At 65.1% G+C, this 22,000-nt stretch overlaps 1 protein-coding gene across 1 annotated transcript; it reads left to right on the top strand.

Moving 5' to 3' along the window:
• The first annotated feature begins 6,184 nt into the window (after positions 1 to 6,184).
• FIBCD1 (fibrinogen C domain containing 1) lies at positions 6,185 to 21,072 on the top strand. Its single transcript, XM_040531889.1, has 7 exons — positions 6,185 to 6,381; positions 11,190 to 11,666; positions 12,502 to 12,661; positions 13,277 to 13,413; positions 17,665 to 17,761; positions 18,047 to 18,226; positions 18,472 to 21,072. Exons 1-7 carry the CDS (start codon positions 6,310 to 6,312, stop codon positions 18,729 to 18,731), a joined length of 1,383 nt encoding a protein of 460 aa, XP_040387823.1. The 5' UTR covers positions 6,185 to 6,309; the 3' UTR covers positions 18,732 to 21,072.
• The last annotated feature ends 928 nt before the right edge of the window (positions 21,073 to 22,000 follow it).

The raw sequence follows: 22,000 nt of genomic DNA, 5'->3' as shown, positions 1-22,000 counted from the left end.
TCGTACCTTAGACTTTAAAGCAGGAGAAATAACCCCCATAACGTGATCTACCGTGTCCTTATCCCAGCACGTGGCGCCCTGCACTGGGGCCGGGGCTCTGATTTTGCATTCCCCTGGGAAGCGGTGCCCGATCCTATTTCCACAGGGATTTCAGCCGTCAGCAGCTGAGCTGCCACAGCCCCGCTGCAGAGCGGGGACAAACCTGGGACACAGGCTGGGGCCACCTCGATGTCACTGGGAGCCCCGCATGGCTTTGTCCCCCCCACCAGCGGCTGAACTGGGAGGCACTGGTGGGGACTGGGAGCCCAGGGAAGGCAGCGCATCGCTCCAGGCTGAACATCCCTGGAGGTTTCCACTTGGAGCGGGACTAAAATCCCTCCGTTTCGTACTCAAAACGCCTGCTGCTCCCGATCCCCCCTCCAACCCCAGAGGCTGGATGCTCGCTGGTAATCCCGCACCATTTATTTTCATTGGCTGACACAAAGAAGTGCCGTCAGAAAGCCAGTGTTAGCTAAGCTAGCTGGCGTATAAAACGTTGCTTTAATTGTATTTTATTTGGCAATAAGAAAACAGAAGCAGCAGCAAACCCTCCAGATATTCCCCCTTCCCCCCCATTTAAAATTTCAATTTGGTAATTTTATGACTGTATTTTAGATAAAGCACAACAAAGCACATTAAAGGAAGAGAAGTGATTTATCCTTTTCAGCGCTCCGTGATCTGTGGACATGTTTCCCAGCCTGTAAATATTAAGGCATTAAGAAAAAATCTTCTTTTTTTTTTTTTTTCTTTTTTTCCCCACATCAAATGTTAATTTCCAACCAACAAAATGCTATTTTTCCAGCCCTTGTTTCCAGCCTTCTGAACCCAAAATAAAAGGATTGGGAAGCGCTGACGATCCCGACTGAAATAGGGACTGCAGGAGAGTCACAGCCAGCCTGGCTCTGGGCATCCCCCGGTGCCCTGCTGCAATTTTACACTTTCAAGGACGTTTTTATTTGCAGAGAGGTTAGGAGCAGAGCCACTTCGCCGCCGCTAATCCACTTCCCCACGAAGGGCTGGAATTCGCCTGGTATTGAAGTCGGGGAACTGCCTTCCCCTCCCAGGGCTGGGCAGGAGCTGCGAGGTCTGGCCACGATTTGGGGTTCCCTGTTGTTTTTTTTTTTTTCTCAGCGTCTCCAAAGTGCTGCCTGCTGGGAGGACGAAACCTTCCGAAATGCATTTAGAAACCAAACCTCTGCCATCAAAACGTAAACCCGAGGATCTGAGCCTCGTACAAGCAGCCCGGCCGTGCAGCACGAGCACCTTTCGACTTGTGCACGGGGTGAGATCCCTGCTGGCCCCCAGCGATGCCTCCAGAGCCAGCGGGTGCTGCGTGCGCCGAGGGGGGGCCGGGAAACAGGGCCCGGTGGAGGGAGGCAGAGCAGGGGAGTTGCTAGGAGATTTCGGGCTTTAGGATGCTGGCTGTGATGCTCAGCCAATGGAGGAGTCCTCTGACGAGTAATCTGCTAATTGGGGTTTCGTTGAGTGGGAATGGGGTTAGGGATGGATGCGGGCATGGCAGGGCTGTCCCTTCTCCTGCCAGCCCTGGCCGACGCTTCCCTGCCCTGCTCCCGAAGTTTCAATTAAAACCCCGGAATTAATCTCTCGCAATAAACTCGGTTGCTATTGCAGCTTGCGTCTGGGACTCGTAATCACTTTTCCTGCACACATAACAATTAAGCAGAGAGACCTCGGTGGCTGGGCAGGGAGCCCCGGCCAGGCTGCGCGGGCACCCTGGGGTTGTTTCTCGCCAGCCCAAGCCCCTTCCCCGGGGAGCTGGGGGAGGCAGCGCCGCCTCCCCGTCACCTGCAGATGCTCCTCCAGATGGCCCGGGCTGCTGCTCTTCATGCGGGAAAAGGTTTTAAATTAAAACCTTGCCTGTGCTTTCAGGAGGCTTTTTTGGCTGTTTGGGTGGTTTTTTTTTATGTACATATATATTTTTCCTCCTCGCTTTCCGGAGCTACAGCCCATTTGCTGGCAGTAACTATAGATGGGGAAGCAGCGAGGAGGGGATGAGCAGGGGGGGACACCCTGGGGGACACAGGAGGGGCAGGAGGGTGCCCCAGAAACCCACCCCACAGGGTCCCCCCCGGCTCTGCTCCAAACCAGAGCCTTTTTGCAGCCCGACCCTGCCTGCCATCCCCACACCTGGCATTTGGCCCCCAGCTTTGCTTGGATGGGATGGGGGGGACACAGGTGCCCCGCTGCACCTCGAGCCTGGCAGAGGAGCGAGACCTGCGTGGGGGCAGGATTGGGCCCCCCCGGGGGCTCCAGGATGCCAAATCTTCACAGAAACGGCGGATTACAGAGAATCAGCTCAAATCGATACTCTGCCGCGGCAGAGAGCGGCGAGAGCAAGCAGTGGGAAAAAAGGAACAAAAAGAGACTTCTCACTCGGGGAGGATTTGGGGGTTTTGTTGTGTTTGGAGAGGGGAAAAAAAAAAAAAAAAAAAAAGAAAAAACGAGCCTGAGAAAGGGCTGCGCACAAAGGGCCGGTGCTGGGTGCACAGCAGGCTCCTGCTGACGCTGTGTTCCCCGGGGTGCAGGAGCACGGCCCTGCTGCTGCCCATCGGGACCCCAAAATGTGCAGAGAGCACGTGGGCAGGGGTGGGTGTGGGTGGGCAGGGGTCTGCGCCCAGCACAAGGGGGTTGGCCCCTTCTTTCCCAGACTGGGGCATCCGCAGTGAAATCCTCCCAGAAAAACCCCACCCAAAGAGTGACCAAACTGGGGGCTAAAAGAGGCTGTTCTGAAGTCCAAATATCTCGCAGGCAGAGGAGATGAGGAGATGCTCTTGGATGCTGGGGGCCATCTCAGCCCCCCTGCAAGAGATGCTTTGCTTCCCCCTTTTCCTCGTGGCCGCACCAAAACCTCTGGCACTGCCGGCCAGGGGGTACCAGAGCATCCCTGCGCCACAGAAAGACAGGAGACGACCCCTGTGGGCCGCTGTGTCTCCAGCCCCAGACACCTCCTTGCAGGTAGCCCGTCTCCTCGTCTGAGCTATCGATTGCTGATCGCTCTGGCGGAAAGAAATCGCCCCGGCACGGCGAGCGGCGTCGCTGAATGCTGGGCAGGGCGCTGTGCCCTGCGGGACAGGCTCTGGCCACAGCCGCTGGCAAGGCTTGGCACAGGGGGACAGGAGCTGGGGACCCCCACAGCAAAATTCACAGTGGGGAGAGCACCCGGGGGCTCCTGGTGGGTTTTGGTCGGCCCAGATTAAACGCACGCAGGCGGGCAGGGGGCATCCCGGTGCCCCCCCCCCCCCGCGGCTGCTTGGGATGAGGCTCACGCAGCTCCTTTGCATTCTGCGCTCTCGCCAGCCGCGCGGCGCAGGGGCGAAGATCTTTGAAGGAGCTGCCCTTTCATTATTAATATTATGATGATGTCTGACGCCGTGTGTGTGCAGCGACGGCTCTCCGGCGCTGATGGCACGCGTCCAAGGAAAGCGCACAGTTACTCGGGGAGGTGGCGGCCTCCCGGCAGCCTCCCCCCCCCCCCCCCCCAACCCCAGCATCTCGATGGGGAAATGGCTGCGAGATGCAGGATTCTGCCCCGTGCAGCCCCTTACCAAAAGCTGCAAACCCACAGACTTCAAAGCCTGCTGGGACCCACCAGAATCCATCCCCAGCTCCAGCACCGTGCTGTCCTGGGCACGCAGAGCGAGTGCTGGCTGACTGCGGTGAGGGACAGCACGGCACCGAGCCCTGTCCCATGTGTCCCCCGCTCCCTGGAGGTCTCTGTCCCCAAAGAGGACACGGCCACCCTGCACGGAGCCAGCCCGAGCCCAGCCCCTGCCAGCCGCGACGCACAGCAGCTCTGCTCGCTGCCTTGAACAACGGCACAGAAGGCAGAATCCAAAAATTGTCTTTAAATACCGTATTTTAGCGCACAGATCTAATCCCAAGATCCTTTGGTAATTTTTTTGCCCCAGGCTGAGCCCAGGACCCTCGGGCAGCAGGGGCAGAGCCTGTTCGGGGCAGGGAAGCTCTAGCAGGAGCCGCAGCTCCCAGCAGGACCAGCATCCTCACATCAAACATTTCTCCCCGTTTTCGCCCTCAGGCCACAGCCTGAGACATGAATCATCCCCTACTTGCGCGGATCGATCGGGGCCGGGCTGCCAGCAGAAGCCCCCTCCCCACCTTGCCAAGCCGCTGCCGCACCGCAGGCGTCCCCCTGGGGCTCCCAGCCCCACGGTGCCCGGCCACAGCCTTCGCCCGAGCCCTGGGGTGCTCCATCCCACCCCGCACAGCCCTGGGGGCCGGGGCCGGGGCCACTTTGTCTGGGCAGGCTTTTAAAGATGAAATGTTGGGGATAAATGCAGTGCCCCCCGTTGGGAGCCGGGGTGAAGGAGCTGCAGGCCTGTGCCTCGGGGAGGGGATGGGGACGGAGCCGCGGGGTTCAGCCGGCCGGGACGCCCCTTCCCGCATCCCCAGTGCCACAGCTCCAGCCAGAGCCCGTGACGGGTGACACGAGGTGACACAGCTCGGCGTGAGTCAGCGATGAGCCAGGCCAGCGTCCCCGCCGGCCCCTCGCTCGTGCACGGGCAGGGCTCCCCAAAAACACGCGCCTACGAGGACCGGGGAGCCACGCGCCCTGCGCCCGCACCCTCACAGGCACCCAACCCGTCGGGCTGCCGAGCATCCTGCCCCACGCCAGCACCCAGGCCGACGCTGGGGGTTATGTCAAGGTATGTTGGACTGCAAATTAAATGCCAGCTCGCCGCACAGCCCCGGCTCCCTCTGCAGAAAATGAGTTGCTGGACTTGGAGAGGGTCCAGTTGTTCAGCTCGCCGTGCCTAACACCGAGGGCTGACAAGCCACTGAATCACTCCTCCCCGCGCTGCCAGGCCACATGAAGCCAAGACACATTTCTTTTTAATGATAAGTTTTTATTGTTCGGAGTTCAGCTCTAACAGCCTCCCGGGGCCTCTCTGCTTACCGGGGGGGGGCGGGGGGGGGGCACGAACCCGTCACTGGCGGAGCGAGCTGCCCGGTCTCAGCTGCAGCGAGGAGTCCTTGAGAAGCCACCGGCGGGGAAGGAGCTGGGCTGCAGCCACCAGCAGCGCCCGGTAAATCTGCACAGCAGCACCGGGGCCACGGGCAGGATTTGCTCCTGGCCAGGGTACAACGGGCACGCGGGTACCCATGGCTCGAGCTGCCAGCCTGCGGGGCACTTCCCCTTGTGCCCCCCCTTGCCCGGAGGTCTCCAGGGGCTTCTTGGCAGCGAGGAAGGGAGCAGCCCCCCCTTTCCCCAGCCGGCCTGACGCAGGGCTGAGCCCTCTGTGCTCTCAGGATGCTCCTCCGAAGCTCTTAGCAGCGCTCCTGCCCGCAGGTCAGACAACCGGCGGATGAAAGATTTAAGGGAGGTGCCGCCAGGGTACGGGAAGGAAAAAAAACACAGCCCTGCTCCGAGAGGTGGCGGGAAGTCAGGCCGGCGCTGCCGCTTTGGGCTGGAAACGCCGGGGTTTGGGCAAAACGCCCCGCTCGCAGTGCTTCGGTGGGCAGCCCTGGGGGGTGGGGGCCCCGCTGCTGCCCCCCCAGCCAGCACCAGGGGTTTGTAACGGGTCCCCTTTGGCTCCCAAGGCTGCAGGGGGGGGGATAATTCCGACGCTCCCCGCTCTGCCCAGACCCCCTAAGGGACAGCCCCCCCGTGGGGCAGGGTGGCACCGAGCCCCCCGAGCTGCTGCCCCCAGCTTTGGGGCCTTGGAAATGGGGTGGGGGGCCATGCACCCAGCACCTGCCCCCCCCTCCATAGCCCCAAGGGGGCAGGAGGCACCGCAAAACCCCCCCGCCACCCTGCTCCAAGCCCCTGCCTTACCTGCAGCGTCCCCTCCAGCTGTGCCGGCACATCTGGGCAGCAACGGGGCTGCCCCCGAGGGGGGGGGGGGCTTGAATCCGGAGTGACTCCGGAGCGGCTGGAGCAGGGTGGCGGGGACACAGAGGAGACCCCCCCAGGGCAGTACCGGAGGGGGGGGGGGCACCGGTGGGACCGGGGGGGGGGGGCACCCCAGGGTGGGGGGGGCACCGCTCGCCCCTTTGCCCCCTGCCCACGGCCGGAGGGGGGGGGGGGGGAGAGCGGGGCGGGCGGGGCTGCCGGGAGGGAAGACCCACCCCCGCGTCCGTGCCCGTGGCCTCCTCCCTCCTCTTCCTCCCGTCCTCCTCCTCCTCCTCCTCCTCCTCCTCCCCCCGTCCTCCCGCTCCGGCTGCGCGGCGGCGGCTGCGGGGCTGCGCCCGGGGAGGGGGCTCGGGGACTTGGCCCGAAGTTGCGGCGCGATGGGGAACGAGCGCTGGAAAACCATGGGAGGAGCCTCGCAACTTGAGGACGGGCAGCAGGAGAAAGCGCAGGTACGGGGCGAGCCGGGGGCGGCGGGACGGCACCGGGCCGGGGGGAGGCGGAAAGGGGGGGGGGGGCCCCCTCCCCAACTTCTCGCCCGGGGCAGCCCCGCTCGGGGGGCTCCCGGTCCCCCCCCCCCCGCCTTGGGGGAGCGTCCTCCTCCCGGGGAGAGCCCAAAGGGAGGCTCCGGGCTCGCTGCCTCCCGTCAAACCCCCCCCGCGGTGCTTTATTCCCAGCCGGGGGCGCATCCCTCCGTGCGCCGGGAACGCTCCGGGGCTGTCACACAACGCCGCTGCTCAACCGCTTAAATCACCTCCGAAATCACCTCCTGGAGGGGGTTTGGCGGCCGTGCTGCAGCCAGAGCCGGCCGCCTGCCTTTATTTCCTCGCCCCCCCCAACCACAACCTGCCCCTCTCCTGCCTCTCCCTCTCCCTCTCCGAAGGCGGTCAGGTTTTGGGGGACGGGCCGGCGGGGTGCGGAGCAGGGTGATGCGTGGGTGCCCGTGCCCACTTGCACCAGCGGCCACGCGTGTGTCGGTTCCCCCAGCCGAGCCCGAAGCCGTGGGGCAGGCAGGGAAGCACGGCCGGGGCACGTGGCTGCCTCGCACCCCACGCCAGGCAGGGCTGGGGGCGAAGGCACGCGGTGCGGGGGCGAGCGGGGCTGCAAAGGGCCGGGGGAAATGAGGGAGATGGTCCCGACCCTGCCCGAGAGTCGAGGGATGGAGCTGGGAGCAGGGGGGCAGCAGCAGCCTCTATCATCTGGCTTCCCTCCGCACCCCACTGCCCGGAGAGGGTCTGCGGGGAGCAGGCACAGTGGTGGCACACTCATCCCCACGCCTGTCACTTGCTTTTCGCCCTTCCCTTTCAATGGGTCTGGCACCCCATGGGGCTGGACGGCACAGCCTGGAGCTGTTTGGGCTTTGCAGAGGATGCAGAGTTTGCTCCCAGCTCCCGGAGGCTCCGGCACAGAGCCGTCCCTGCGCGCTCACCCGCAGCCAGGCAGCTCCGGCGCGCTCGCCAGCCTGCTCCTCTCTCCGCGCCGCGCCGTAGGAGCAGCAGCATCAGGCTGTGAGCACGGAGGAGAGCAGGTAGCAGGATTCAGGTCTGTGCCGTGTCTGTGAGAAGCAGAGCAGGGTGCTGGGATGGGCAGGGAGCAGCAGGGTGCTGGGACGCGTCTCCAGCACAGCCCCGCGCCCCACGGGGAGCAGCTCTGCGAGAAGAGGAGAGGAGGAGAGGGGCTGGAGCGAGGTTGCTTCAGCCTGGCGGGGCAGGGGAAGAGCAGGACAAGCAGCTGGGACGCCCAAGGAGCTGCCTGAGCAGCAAGCTGTGCCTTTGGGTGGGGATGGAACGGCCCTCGCTGTCCTGGGGCTCCTCTGGGGCCAGAAGGACCTGGCAGCACGGGGTGGCTGGGCTGCAGATTGCCCCAGCAGCAGGGGCTGGCTGATGCAAACCCTGCTGAGAAGCACCACTGGGGGCCTGGATCGTACCCAGCTGGGGCACGGCTCACGGGGGGGAGCCCCCAGCAGTCACTGCCTCTGTCCCAGAGCTCTCCCCGTGGCCCTGCCTGGTGAGCCCGCAGCAAAGAGCAGCGGCTGGCTGGAGCAAAGGGCGCCTCCTCCTCGAAGAGCAGCCCCACAGCGAAGCTCAGCCTCTCCCAGCACCGCTCTCCATCCTTGGCTCCATCTCCACAGCGGCTGCCTGGGGACAAGCCAGCTCCTGTCCTTCCCTCCCTGCAGCTGGTGCATCCTGCGCCCAGTGTGGCCACTTGCTGGGCTGGTGCTGGGCACTGGTGCTGCTGGGACCACCCCATGGGCACGGTGGCCGTGGGTGGAGACACCGACCAGCGCTTGGGGTGCGGGAGCTTTTGCTCCCCCTCCATGCTGGCTCTCCAGGGTGCTCTGAGCCCTTCGGAGGGCTAAAGAAGGAGCAGGATCCTCAGCGCCAGCTCTATGGGGCTGTCTTCTCCATGCTCCACGTGCATCCAGCTGCTCCTCAGCATGCAGAGGACTGGGCTCGGCCTTGGCTCGGGAGGGAAGCAGCGGGTCTGCTCCGACTGCTCCCGGTGCCGCTGCCATCAGACGTCAGCTCGGAGGCCACCGGCTGCAGGGACCTGTACACGAGGCCGCCATGGGCACCGCCACGGCTCCATCCATCTGCCAAACCTTGCTCTCCTCCGCGGCTCGGTGTCGCTGCAGGGCCGGCGCCCGACTTCCCAGCGGGATTCTGCGCCCACGGGGAGCGCAGCAGGGACTGGCACCACCACAGCCTCACGCACCTCCACCCAGAGCAGGTTTGCAGATGAAGAAGCTCCACTCGCTCCTCAGGAAGAAGTGATTTGGGGACATGAGGAGATCCAGCCTGACGGCGAGGGGGACATCAACAAGCAGGGTGTCCATCAGGCCAGCAGAGGGATGTCCTACAGCTGCCCAAAAGCCTCAGCAAGAAGATCCACGAGCTCGAAGCCCCGCGGTGGACAGCAGAATCCCTCGGAGCCCTGGGGGACGCGGCATTTGCAGGGCCCCGTGCTGGGAGCCGGGCTCGCTGCCGTGGTGGCTGCCGAGCGGGGGGGCTCGGGAGACCCCCACCCAGCTGGGAGCGCTCCTGGTGCCGCCGGATGAGTTTCCCTTCCTCTCCCCACCGCAGGTTGCCAGGTAACACAACCTGCCAGCGAAATGCTGGGGGACCTGTAACACTGTCACCGCTCGGTGTGGCGTGGCTGTGAGCGGAGGGGCTGCTTTGCAAAGGGCTCGTGTCCCCCCCCACTGCCCCGCGGTGTCGGGGCTCGAAGGCTGGAGAAGAGCAGGGTGCAGCTCCTGGGCAGACCCGCAGGCTCGTGGCGTCGGAGCCCACGTGGGATTTGCAGCTGTGGGAAGCAGCACATCATATGCCTGCGGCGCTGTTGATTGAAGCCCATCGCTGCCAGCTGGTTCCCTCGGGGGTCGCAGCCTGTCCCAGCAGGACATCAATGAAGGGGGGGGGCGGGGCGCAGGGTCGGAGCAACCCAGTGCAGGACAGGCGGGCGCAGAGCTGGGGGTGGGACAGCCGTGGTGGCACTGTCACTGCTCGTCCCGCAGGTCCCCAGTATCCCAACAAGTGCCTCCGCTCAGCGGCCGTCCTTTGGCTGCTGTGCTCGCAGGGGACGGGTCCCAACTGTCCCCAGGGGGCTGCCAGCGATGGGCACCTCCTGCCTCCATCTCCCACTGCCCCATCCCGTGGGCAGAAGCACTCCGAGGATGAGCCCCCGGTCCCTGCCCCTGTCCCCGTCCCCACCCCTGTGTACAAGCACACAGCAACCCCCCCTCTTGCCAAAAGCTCCCCTTAATGCCGTGACATTTCCTCCTAACGCACACAGCAGGCTTTGGGGCTGCCTCCTTAAGGTGCTCCCTGCGGGGTGGCTCCCACGCAGCCCAGCGCCGTTCCCATCGCCAGCCTCACCCCGTGCTCCGGGGAACAAACCCAGAGCATCCCCTGGGGCTGGGGGGCAGCTGTGGCCCCCCCCCGGGCCCTCCCCATCCGCTGCAGCTGGGGGTCACCTTAATGCAAATGGTTGCAGGAGCGTGAGTGAAGGGTGCTTGAAGGAAGGTGTCACTCCAGATAGATGTGCACGGGAGGGGACAGGGCCTGGGAAATCTTTGCAGATGCAGCAATTTTCCTCTCATTCCTGGAGAAAGTAGTCTTTGTCTCTGCGAATAGGCGGCTTTCTGGCAGCCCTGCAATTCCTTGTGACAGCTGCGGCTGGGGTCAGGGGAAAATCACAGCCTCTGTCCCGCAGGTGTAATGGGAAGGGGGGAGGCAGCGGGGGGACGGGAGCTGACAGGGTGGGTGGCAGCTTGCGCCCTCCGTGCTGACAGCATCGTGCTCCGTGCTGTGCAAGAAGAGGCTCTCGCTGTGAGCCGAGGGCTTTGGGAGCTGCTCTGCTCCTCTCCGGGGACAGGGACGGAGCAAAGGGGATGGGAACGTGGGGCTCCCTGGAGCAGGGAGCTCCCCGCCCGGAGCAGGTCCCCCGCGGTGCTCAGCGTGGCTCCAGCTGGGGATGTCCCGTGCTTGCTCTCATCACCCCCTTGCTTTCCCCAGGTCCCCGCTCCGGGGCGCACAGGAGGCGTTTTTTTCCCCATTTCTCCCCATATTTGTGCACGCACAGGGCAGCGGGGAGCCCGCACGCACCTCCCTGGAGCTGGGGCTGTTCTGGCTGAGCATCGCCTGTTAAATAAAACATGCGAGCGGCAGCACGCGGCCGCGGCACCATTCGCTCTCTTTATTATTTCATACCTCCGTCTCCCAGGCGTTTTTAGCAGCTTTGCTCACTGATCTCGCCCGTGCCCCTCCAGCCCTGGCAGGGCCGCAGGGCTCCCCTGGGGTCCCTGGGGTCCCTGTGTCCCCCTCTCTGGTGCACAACGTCACCTCCCTCGCTGCTGGACCCGTCGCAGAGGTGTGGGTCCAACCCATGGGCACGGATGCAAGGCACATGCAGAATGCCACCCCTCAGGAAAAGCCCACAGCCGGCCTCTCCGCTGTCCTCTAGGTGCCAGCCACCCCCCCTTCTCCCAGGGGGTCTTCTGGGGGTCTCATCCCAGTTCTTCCCCCCAGGGAACCAGTGCCCTGCTGGGACTGCCTGCCCGAAAACAGGGCACGAAGGCAGGGCCCCCCTCCGGGCTTTGCACGGGACCAAAAGCGCTCTGCAGCGGGTGTAAACCCCGGGGCTGAGCCCAGCTCCTGTCCCCTGAGGGTCCGAACCCACCTCGTGGCAGAAGGGCAGCGGGGTGGTGGGTCCTGAGGTCTGTCCGGATGGGTCCCGATGGCATCTGTCTGTGTGTCCCCAGAGGATGAGCTGCGGGTACGTCCTGTGCACCGTGCTGCTCTCGGTGGCCGTCCTCCTGGCGGTGACGGTGACGGGGGCCATCCTCTTCATGAACCACTACCACACGCCCGGCACCGAGCCGCCCCCTGTCATCAGCACCAACCCCGAGGAGGCCAACGCGCTGGTCACCATCGAGAAGGCCGACAGCTCCCGCATCAACATCTTCATCGACCCCAACTGCCCCGACCAGGCGGGGAGCTTCGGGCGCCTGGAGGGGCTGCAGAGCTCCCTGCTGCGCGCCCTCTCCGACCACGACGCCGAGGCCAAGGCCACCAAGGGGCAGCAGAAGGCCCTGCTGGTCACCGTGGCCGACGAGGTGGCCAAGCTGCTGACGCACGCCGCCCAGCTGCGCGCCGACTGCGACGGCCTCAAGAAGGGGCACAGCGCCATGGGGCAGGAGCTGAGCGCCCTGCAGGGCGAGCAGGGCAGGCTCATCCAGGTGGGTGCAGCCCCGCGGCGCTGCTTGGGGACTTGGCTGTCGCCCTGGCCTGTGTAGAGGGAGCAGCTCCAACGGAGAGGAGCTGGGGTTGATGCAACAACGTCTGCAGCCATTTAGGGTCTCCGTGCCCAGCTCCCTGCTCCAGGTGTGGCTCAGCACCTCTGGGCATAGCCGAGCGGGCACTGGGGGGATTTCCCCTCCCTGCTCATGCAATAACCAGCCCAGAGCCCTGCTCACCAACTGCACCTCTGCCCTGCCCAATTCGCAGTCCCAAACCCCCCTGGATGGCACCAAAACCTTACCTGGGTAGGGCAGAGCTGCCAGGATGCTGCAGGTCCGGCTCACGGCTGGGTGCCCGTCCCTCTGTCACCTCCTGCAGCCGCTCGATCGGTGCCGCTGGGCTCAGCTCTGCTGCCCTGCTCCCGCCTGCCCTCACCTCGCCTGCCTCTCCCGGCCGGGTCACCTCGGGGGAAGGCAGAGCCAGAGGCTGGCTCAGGACACGGCTCCTGCTGCCACCCCCGGCTCCCCCAGGTCACCCAGGGATGGATGCTCCTTGTGCCCGCCTGCACCGACGCACCAGGGGCTGCGTTTCTCCAGCCCAGAGAAGACCCCGCCAGGCTGGAAAGCACCCGAGGGGCTGCTTGGGGTCTGTTGTGGCTTTCATGTTCCCACCTCGTGCCCTGGCTGGTGGCGTTGCTGCCTGCAGGGAACCGAGGGAGCGGGCAGAGCATCCTCGCTGCATGGGGACGGAGGAGCTGCTCTGCTGCGGGTAGAAGGGGGCCTAAATCACATTTAATCACGATTTGTCACCCTCCCGTGTCCCCCTCACGTGCAGCTGCTCTCGGAGAGCCAGACCAACATGGCTCGGCTGGTGAGCTCCGTCAGCGACGTGCTCGACACGCTGCAGAAGGAGCGCGGCGGTGCCCGGCCCCGGCTCAAGGCCGACCTGCAGCGAGCCCCGGCCCGGGGAGCGCGGCCCCGCGGCTGCTCCAACGGTGAGACGGGGTCCTCATCCTGCCCGGGGAGAGGGCGCTGCCACGGGGCGGCCCTCGGCATGTCCCTTACTGGGAAAAGGGGAGGGAGAAACAAACCCGAGATGGGGAACCCAGCCTGGAGAGCACTGAGTGCGGTGGGGGGGACCTGGGCAGGAGGGAGATGTGCCCAGGATGGGGTTTCTCACCATGCAGCCCCCAGCTATCCCTAAGACAGCCTGCGAAGCCAGCCCAAAAGCCACTTTACCTCTGTCTATTCCCCACGGACGTGCAGAAGTGACCCTTCTCCCTCCATGGCATTCAAACCGTGGGTTGGGATGAGGCTGAGATGGCCCCGGGGCCGGCAGCACGTGTCCGTGCCCTGCCTGCGGCTGCCTCTGGCTCCCTCCTCCCCAGCTGGGACCCGCCAGCCCTGGGCATCGCAGGGATCCTGGGGACGGTCCCTGCCCCATGGTGGCTGTGTCCCCCCCAGCACTGCTTGCCTGAGAGGATGGAAAGAGCGAGGCAATGAGAGCTGGCAGCACGGTCGAGAGCCTGGAAGAAACGGTAAGCCCTGAAATTAGCTCATTAATTAACCAGCCTCCCTCTTTCCCACCCCATCCCCGTGCCCCGCTCCAGGCTCCCGGCCCCGAGACTGCTTTGACATCTACGCGAGCGGACAGCAAGAGGATGGGATTTACTCCATCTTCCCCACGCACGACCCCTCGGGCTTCCAGGTCTACTGCGACATGACGACGGACGGCGGTGGCTGGACGGTGAGCGGGGCAACGTCCCCACGCGGGGACAGGGGGGCTGTGGGCTGGAGACGTCGCTCTCGGGGGACGGGGCTTGGCTGTGCACTGGGACCTGGCACCGGCTCAGGACGCGCTGCTGGGGCTGGAGCTTGGTGATGGAGCCGTGAGCTGTGATGGAGCCCGTCCTTCCCAGCAGGGCTGGTCCCAGGATGGGATGCAACGGGGCAAATGGCTGTGCTCGCCCCGTCCCCGCGTCCTGCTGGGTGGTGTGAGCTCGTGCCTGGCTCTGCGCAGCGTTTTGCTGGATGCGGTGCACGGGAGCAGGGCAAACCATGGCAGTGAAGGCAAACCAGGTAGCAGGGAGCCAGCAGACCCGAGTGGGGTGCTCAGGCAGCACCCCAAAACCAGGCTGCCCGAGATGAGGCCAGAGGACATCAGGAGAAATGTTCTTGGGAGCCACGAACACCTGCTCTGCCCTCCATCACAGCCAACATCCCCCAGCCCCTGCCCAAAGGGCATCGGGGGTGACCGGGGCTTTCTGCACCGTTTTTTGGAAGCTCAGAGGATGGCTTCGTGCCCTCCCTGCCCCCTCCAGAGCCCGGGATGCCCCCAGCCCCAGCTCATTTCGCCTCAGCTGACAAAGGGGCACCCCGGGGCGCCTGCACCACTGATTAACTCGCCTTGTCCACTTCGCTTTGCTGCAATGCCGCGACAGCCCCGAAATCGCAGTAATGCGGCACGGAGCGGGCAGGGGGACGCAATCACACCCCCCCGACCCAGGGACCCTCCTCAGCCAGGTCCGCTTGGGTGCCCCCACCCAGGGGGGCACTGCCGGGGGTGTCAGGGTGCCACCTCGCAGGGACCCAAGGGTGCTGACCCCGGGGGCAGGCAGCCTCCCCCCAAGGACACGCTGGCTGAGCCGAGCCGCCCCGCGCCCCTCCAGCTGGGCGCTCTAGGAAATAAATCCCCGCGATCTGCTTCCCCTAAGCAGCTTTGAGCGGTGCCAGGAGGGAGCTTAGCCCCCCTGCCCTTGGGGGGCTGATGAGCCTTCGGCCTCGCTCTGCCCGGAGCCCACCCCAGGCAGGAGCAACCTGTCGTGCGCAGCCGGGTCCGTAGCGGCAGCTCCAGCAGGGAAATCGAGGCACAGCACAGGGACCCTGGATGCTGGGGGATCACAGAAGGAAAGGGGGGGGGACCCGCTCCTTTCCCAAGGTGCAGGGGGTCCTGGCAAAGCCTACACACAGCCTCCCCCAGCCATACACTCAGGAGCTGCCTGAAGAGCAGCCCAAGGTGATTAGCCAGCCACTCAGAGGTTTATTTAAAGCTGCTGCAGCTGGGAGGGCTCCAGCTGGGCTGGGGAGGGTGCAAAGTGAATGATTTTACCCCAGGCAGCACCATGCATCTTGACCTCAGCTGGGGACCACGGAGCCAAAGTCCCGGCGCTTTGGGGATGCAGCACCCGGAGCAGGGAGTGGGGCACTCGCCCTGGCTCCTTGCCTCGAGGCATGGCACCAGCCCAGCTTTGCCTCCCTTTCTCTGGGTTTTTCTGCAGTGCAGGCTCGCAGGTGTACCCCCAGGGCTTGGGGGGGGGGGCGGATCCCACCCATCTCCCATGGGGCTGGGGATGTGTCGGGGTCCACGGGCACGCACCCACGGGGGCGCCAGGTAAGCCCCGGCTGGGTGCCTTGGTGCAGAGCCTGGGAAATTTCCCTCCCCTCCTCCTCTGGAGCGATTACTCCTGACATTTGGGCTTATTTGCATGTGGGTGGGTGGGTGGAAGCAGCTGAATCAATTTTGACTTGGGAGCTGCTGAGCTAAGCTCGAGGCTGCAAGGGAGGCTCGGAGCCTGCGGAGACAGGGCAGGGGCAGAGCCGTGCCGATGTCCTGCTGGGAGAGAAACCCGGCTGGGGGTCACCCACCAGCGTCTCCCCGTCCCCACGGGGTCACCACCACGTCCCCTCGCCCCGAGGGTGCCCGCTCGCTCCCCGTCCCCAGGACAGCTCTGTGCAGCTCCCCGTGCCACGGCTCAGCTCCCCACGGCACAACGTGACGGCCACATCCAGCCCGGGGCTGGGCACCCAGGGGACGTGGGATGCTTTTTCCACTCCCTACTGTCCCCGGCGCTGTGCGAGCGATGGAAGCAGTTTGGGGCTGTTTCCCATGTACTTTGCATAGCTGAAAAGTAGATCCTGGCAGAAAAGGGAGCTGGCAGCACAGGGGGGCACTCGCTGTCAGCAGGGCAGCACGAAGGTGGAGACAGAGGGGAAGACATTATTTTGGGTGTGCCACCAGCCTTGGGGACACCTCTGCCACCAGCTGCAGTGCATGGCCAGGTCTCTGTCCCTCGGTGAGCGGGAGCATCCGTGCCCTGTGCTTAGTGCTGGGTTTAATTGCAGTGGTGCCCACGGGCTGACCGAACCTCGCAGCAGCAGCGCCGGGGCTGCAGCACCGAGACTTCCCAGCCTGGCTGCAGGCAGAGGCTGGCGCTCCTTTTTTCTTTATTTTACTCACTTTTCTGGGCCCGTGCCTTTCCGGGGTCTGCCTTGCTCCAGTGAGCTCCCAACGACCCGAGGAGGCAGCGAGCTGGGGCGATGAATATTTCAGCCTAGGCTTTAAAGAGGGGAAGGAAATCCTTTTTGCTTAAGAGGGGGTGATGCATATTTTATGGGGAGGAAAAGAGCAGGGAGCCCGCGCTGCTCGCAGAGATGCTGCTCCCCCAGCCCGTTTCTCACCTGCAGCCCCCGGCCCCGCTGCTGTCCCCACGTCCCCCCTGCAGCGTCCCCCTGCCGGAGGCGCACGGCAGGGAGCGGGACGGCAGCAGCACCCCGAGCTGCTCACCAAAAGCCAGCGCATCCCTGCCTGGTGGGCGCACCAGGGATGCAGCAGGAGGGACAAGAGGTGAAGAGGAGGGCGCAGGAGACCCAAAAGGCTGCAGGAGCTCTGGCGCCCTCCCAGCGCAGGGTGCAAGGCAGTTTGGAGACTCTCGGAGCCAATTTTGGGGATCGTGGGGCACCAAGGGCTGCTCTGGTGCTGGGAGAGCCCCGTGCCAGCCCTAAGCTGCAGGCGCCTCGGTAATCACCGCACTGTGCCGAGGCTCAGCTAATGAAGCCGTGTCCCGCACGCTTTCCTGAGCACCACTCGGGCAATTGGCCTATTTACAACCTCGGGTCAAAGCCGATTAAACGGGAGCATCGGCATCGCCTCCGCTGCCTTCCCCACGCGGCAGCGCTCGGAGCCAGCCTTGGCCGGGGAAAATCAGCTCGGGGCCCCCAGCCAGCCGCGCCACCCCCTCGCCTGCCAAGCGCCCAGAAAGCCCCTTTAATGGGCTTAGCCGCGGCTTCTCAAGTGCTCAACGCGGGGATAAAAATTAAGGCTCTAATTCTAGAAGGTAAGTACAGCAGGATCAGCGCCACGCCGCGCCGAGGATGGCGCTGCACCTGCACACAAGGCGTCTCCGTCAGCGCCCAGCCCCAAAACTGCACGGGGGGCAGGAGCTGGGGGTCCGTCCCCATGGAGAGCGGCTCCGGGACATGCAGCGGCCATTTTAGAGGGGTAAAATCCCACATGTGCCATGGCACTGTGCCACAGAAGGACAGGAGCATCCTGGAGAGGTGGCCCTGCTTGCGGGGACAGCCCAGCCTGGGTTCTTGGGTGCTCAGGTGCTCAGCGCCGGGCAGCTCCCCCGAGCCCCCCAGCACCCAGGGGAGCGCAGCGCTGCGGGGCCGTCCCGCCGGCTTCGATTCCCCTGCAGGCAGGCGGGGGCGGCCAAGTTTAATGCAATTAATCTGGAGCTGGAGGCTTAATTACGTTCAAATGGTCGGACACGGAGCAGCGTTTTCTGGATTGCTGTCAATAAATCAAACTCAAAATCATGATAAAAGGGGTTGAAACGCACAGGGCGTGAAACGCTGATGAGCAGACAGGGGAGGAAAAGGGGTGGCTCCGGACAGAAAAAAACAGGCTGAGCCCCGAGCTGGCCCAGGTCTGGGTGGCACGGAGAGCTGAGGCACGAGCTCTGCTCCACATCCCGGGGGGGCATTGAGTTAAATCCTATTTGAAGTGACCCACCTGTCCCCGGGGGGTAATGACCCAGCATCGCCTGGGAGCTGCTCGCTCCGGCATCCCTACAGAATAACCGAGCCCGAAGGGTTTAATTTGGGAAGGGTTTAATTTTTGCTGGGCCTAATGAGGCAGCGGGACAAGGAGCAGTATGGCCAGGAGCAGCTTGGGCTCGGAGCACCCCACGGCTGACCCCCCCCCGTGTCTCCCCAGGTGTTCCAGCGGCGGGAGGACGGCTCGGTGAACTTCTTCCGTGGCTGGGAAGCGTACCGGGACGGCTTCGGCAAGCTGACGGGAGAGCACTGGTTAGGTGGGTGGGTGGCAGCCCCTCGGGGCTGGATTTCCTGCACACAGGGCTGAACCCAAACCCCCAGATGCTGCCTGGCCACGGAGGGGGGGACATGACACATGGGGTGGCTGCAAAAGGGCAGCAGCAGGCAGGGAAGTGGCGGGGCTGTTTGCCTGCAGGCTGCGTGCACGTTTTTGGCCAGCGGAGCAGGGGCGGGGGGGGAGCTGCTGCATCCCACCTTGTGCCCCTTTCCCGGGGGAACCCCCCTGGATACACCCCGTGCTCACCCCGTCCCCCCCGCCGCAGGGCTGAAGCGGATCCACGTGCTGACCGTGCAGGGCACCTACGAGCTCCGCATCGACCTGGAGGACTTCGACAACGGCACCGCCTTCGCGCACTACGGCAGCTTCGGCGTGGGGCTCTTCTCCGTCGACCCCGAGGAGGACGGGTACCCCGTCTCCATCGCCGACTACTCGGGGACGGCAGGTAGGGTGTCGGGAACGTGCGTGGCCCTGCAGGGCACCAAAACCCCTCGCTGGGACTGTGTCTGCGTCTGCAGAGGGTTGGAAGCAGGACAGTGACTGCTGTTGGGTATCGGCACAGCGGGTGAGCCTGAGCGACCCGTACGGCACCGGGGAACCCCACTGGGGTGTGTGGGATCCCCAGGGACAAGGGGTCCTCCAGGGAGAGGGGTGGGAAGAGCCCTTCACGGCTCCTTTACCCTGCGGCAGGAGACTCCTTCCTGAAGCACAACGGGATGAAGTTCACCACCAAGGACCTGGACAACGACCACTCGGAGAACAACTGCGCGTCCTTCTACCACGGCGCCTGGTGGTACCGCAACTGCCACACCTCCAACCTCAACGGGCAGTACCTCAAGGGCCACCACAGCTCCTACGCCGACGGCATCGAGTGGTCCTCCTGGACGGGCTGGCAGTACTCCCTCAAGTTCACCGAGATGAAGATCCGGCCTGTCCGGGAGGAGAATTAGTGGATGGCACGAGCTCCCCCCCAGCCCCTGCCCTTCCCCAGCGCCCCGTGCCCCTGTCTCCCCGTCCTCCCAGCGCACCCCAGGCTGCCCTCCTCCCCCGGTGTCCCTTGGGAGCATCTTCCCCCAGGGGCGGCAGCTTTTTCCCCAGGTGTCTGTGTTGATCCCGTGCCCCCCACTCCCTGCCGAGATGGGTGCCCCCTCCCCAAGCCGCTTGCAGTGCAGCGGGGATTTGGGGAGAGGTGCTGGGGGGGCTGAGCCGTGTGGTTGTGCCAGGCTGGTCCCCTCTGCTTGTCCCCACGGTGGGCATGGACATCTATAAGCAGCCTGGCCAAGCAGGCGCGGGGCTGGCGGCCACTTGGGGGGACCAACAGAGCCCCCGCAGTGCTGCTGGCGATGGGGAGGGCTCTGCGGGGCTGGAGCCCCTGTGCTCGCATCACCACACCTGTGGCTCCTTCTCTGCCCTGCGAATGCTCCCCTCTCCCCATCCCCTGTCCTTGCAGCTGGGGGGGACACGTCCAAACCTCGCTGTTCCCGCCGGGCTGGGGCGTGCAGCCGGGCTGGCCGCCTGTCCCCGCTCACGGACACCCCGAACACACGGGCACGGTGCTGCAGGGACGGATGCCTGCAGCCGAGCACCGCACAAAGCCGTTTTGGTGGCATCGGGGAAGCGGAGAGCAGGAGGAGGAGGAGGAAGCGAGGAAGGCTCGCCTCCCGGCACCTGCCTGCCCCACGCAGCCCCTCCCTGCCGACAGGACCCGCTCGGACTCACGTTGGATTTTCACCATCCAAAAGCTGCGACCTTGCCCGAATCCTCCCGCTTCGGCCAGCACACACCTCCCCCTGCGAGCCCCCAGCCTGGGGCCCCGCGTTCATTTCCATCCCCGATGAGCCTCGCTCCGGCTCTGCACCTGCAGATATTCAAAGCCTTTCGTTTCTTCAAATCCCATTAAGGTTTTGCAGAAAGCAGCCCTGCGTGGGGCTTAGCATCTGCAGGACCCTGATAACGGGGCTGCAGCCGCAGCCAGGCTCTGCCCCGCGCCGCCGACCCGCCGAGGGGTGCAGCAACCCCGACCCCCTGGGCACGGGCAGCGATGGGGAGAGGGACAGGCTCTGGCAAGGACTCCAGGGGGCTTCTGCCCAAAGAAAGCCCCCAACAAAGCCTGTGCGGGAGCAGGGAGGGGAAGGGGAAGCCGGGACCCTTGCACCCTTTGTGATATTTCCAGCAGCAATGAGGAGAGGAGCCCCTGCACCGGACCCTGCCCTGCGGAGCGCAGCCGGAGCACCCCGGGGAGGTGCTCCCTGAGGGGAGGACAGCCCCTGCTGCCCCCCGCTGCCCCCACTGCCTGGGGACTGGAGGCACCGTGAGATCAAAGCCTCATCCTCCTGGCAGCTTTGCACTTCCCTACGTGCTCCTTTTTTTAAGCCTTCCCCTGCGAGGCGGTGCTGGACGAGCCCTCTCACCCGCCAGGCGATTCTCCATCCCCCTGCCCCACTGGGGGAGCGGGGACAAGCGATGTGCTCGGCCCCCCCCCCCCCCCCAGCTCTGCCCTTTGCCAGGGACATTTCCCCACTCGATGGGGACGAGCTGCGAGCGCAGGCAGCCGCCATCAGCCCAGCTCCATCCCTACCCGGGCAGCCAGCCGGGCTGGGTGCCTGAACCAGGGCGATATGGGGAGCTCCGCGGTGGCTTTCCCCACCCAGCACAGGGGCAGGAGCCCCCCAGCAGCTCCCGAGGGGCTCCCGGCATCCCCGGGAAGGGGCTGCAGGGAAGGCAGCCGTGCCCCAAATTTGCTTTTAGCTCGTTTATTTCCGTGGATTAGACGTAGCCAGTTTTATAGCGTTTGCCTCCGGGGAGAAGGACCCGGAGCTCGTGCTCGGCGTCCCCGTCGTGGGAGCTTCTGGGGGCTGGGGAGGGGGCGTCGTGTGTGCAGTGTGTCGGTAGCACTTCCCCGTGTAACTGCCCGTCTCACCCAGGACTCCCAACGAGTTTGGTTTGAATTGCACGACCCGAGGTGCCGGATTTCCCAGGATTAACACCAGGAACATGCACGGCGCTCCGTGGCCCCGGTTTGGGACAAAGGCTCCTGCGGTGCCACCTCCCCGCCGCGGGGCAGGCAGGGGTGGCCGGGGGGCAGCGGGGACGCATGGGGACGGCACGGCCATGGCCTCGTGCTGGGGACGGGAAGGGGCAGCGCGGGTGGCTCACGGGGCCGGAGCCTCGCCACCTACCTCCCCGTCGGGTCGTGTTGTTTTGCCGTGCCGTGAAGTCTCCATCGTGTGTGAGTGGTGTCCAGCGCCGTCCGTGTGGACTTTCTGAACTCCTTAATAAAAGGAACTCATCGTTACCCTGCGTGTCCGCCTCCACGCGGCCGTGCCCACCTCGTGGTGTGGGGCCACCTCCCTGCGGTGACATCGGGCGGGTCCCAGCTCCCCAAAGGGACTGGTGTCACCGTCCGGGCAGCCCTTCGAAACCCCACAGGGACCCCGAGCCCACTGCTGAGCCCAGGGGGAGATGATGCTGAGCTGCTGTGGTTCATCAGGGAAGGAGGAACCCAGTCCTCGCCCTCCATCCCAGCCCTGCTGGGGACGCTGGCACCACGCTGCCGGGACCACGTCCTGGCACCGGGGCTGAGGAGGGCGCTTGGGTGTGTTTCCATCTGGGGCCAGATCCTGAGCAGGTTTCGGAGCCTCCACCGGTGCCCACGCACACTGTAGGGTCTGCACACGCATCCAGGACCTTCAACAGCCACAGGTGGGCACGCACAGCCCCAGGGGTGGGGGACACTCGTGCCCCCAAGCAGCCCCTGCTGCCCATGAGCATTGATACCGCTGGCTCAAAGCCAACGGAGAGCCCTGCTCCTGCTCAGCCTCCCCGCCAAACGAGGCAGCCAACGAAGGCGGCGCGTTAATCAGCATCCCCCCCGTGCCCCCCGGCCGCCTCTGCAGCCACCTCCCCGCCAGCCTCCCGGCCTCTGGTATGCGAGGGCACGCCGCAATTAGCACCCGCGGGTATTTAATGGGGAGAGGAGCGGGCTGGCTGGCTCAGTCTGGGCAGGTGCTGGGGGGGGCGCAGAGCGGGGCCAGGCCAAGAGCTGGGCATCGCCTGAGGCAGAAGGTGAGTGGCCCGCGGCCGCGTGGCACCGGGAGCTGCCAGGGCTCCAGGAGCTGCGAGGGCTCCGGGAACAGGGGTCACAGGCAGCCGCAGGAGGGTCTGGGGATGGGGATGGGGTTGACGCACCTCACGCTGGCTTCCTGGAGTGGTTTGGCTT

Source organism: Cygnus olor, chromosome 19 (genome assembly GCF_009769625.2).
Source record: "Cygnus olor isolate bCygOlo1 chromosome 19, bCygOlo1.pri.v2, whole genome shotgun sequence".
Lineage (NCBI taxonomy): Eukaryota > Metazoa > Chordata > Aves > Anseriformes > Anatidae > Cygnus > Cygnus olor.
This window is presented reverse-complemented; position numbering and strand designations above follow the sequence as displayed.

Bases quoted from the DNA above. Each gene is read 5' to 3' on its own strand.
- FIBCD1 (XM_040531889.1), top strand. From the start codon at position 6,310: ATGGGGAACGAGCGCTGGAAAACCATGGGAGGAGCCTCGCAACTTGAG. The intron at 6,382-11,189 runs GTACGGGGCGAG...GTGTGTCCCCAG, and splicing joins GGCAGCAGGAGAAAGCGCAG to AGGATGAGCTGCGGGTACGT. The intron at 18,227-18,471 runs GTAGGGTGTCGG...ACCCTGCGGCAG, and splicing joins CGACTACTCGGGGACGGCAG to GAGACTCCTTCCTGAAGCAC.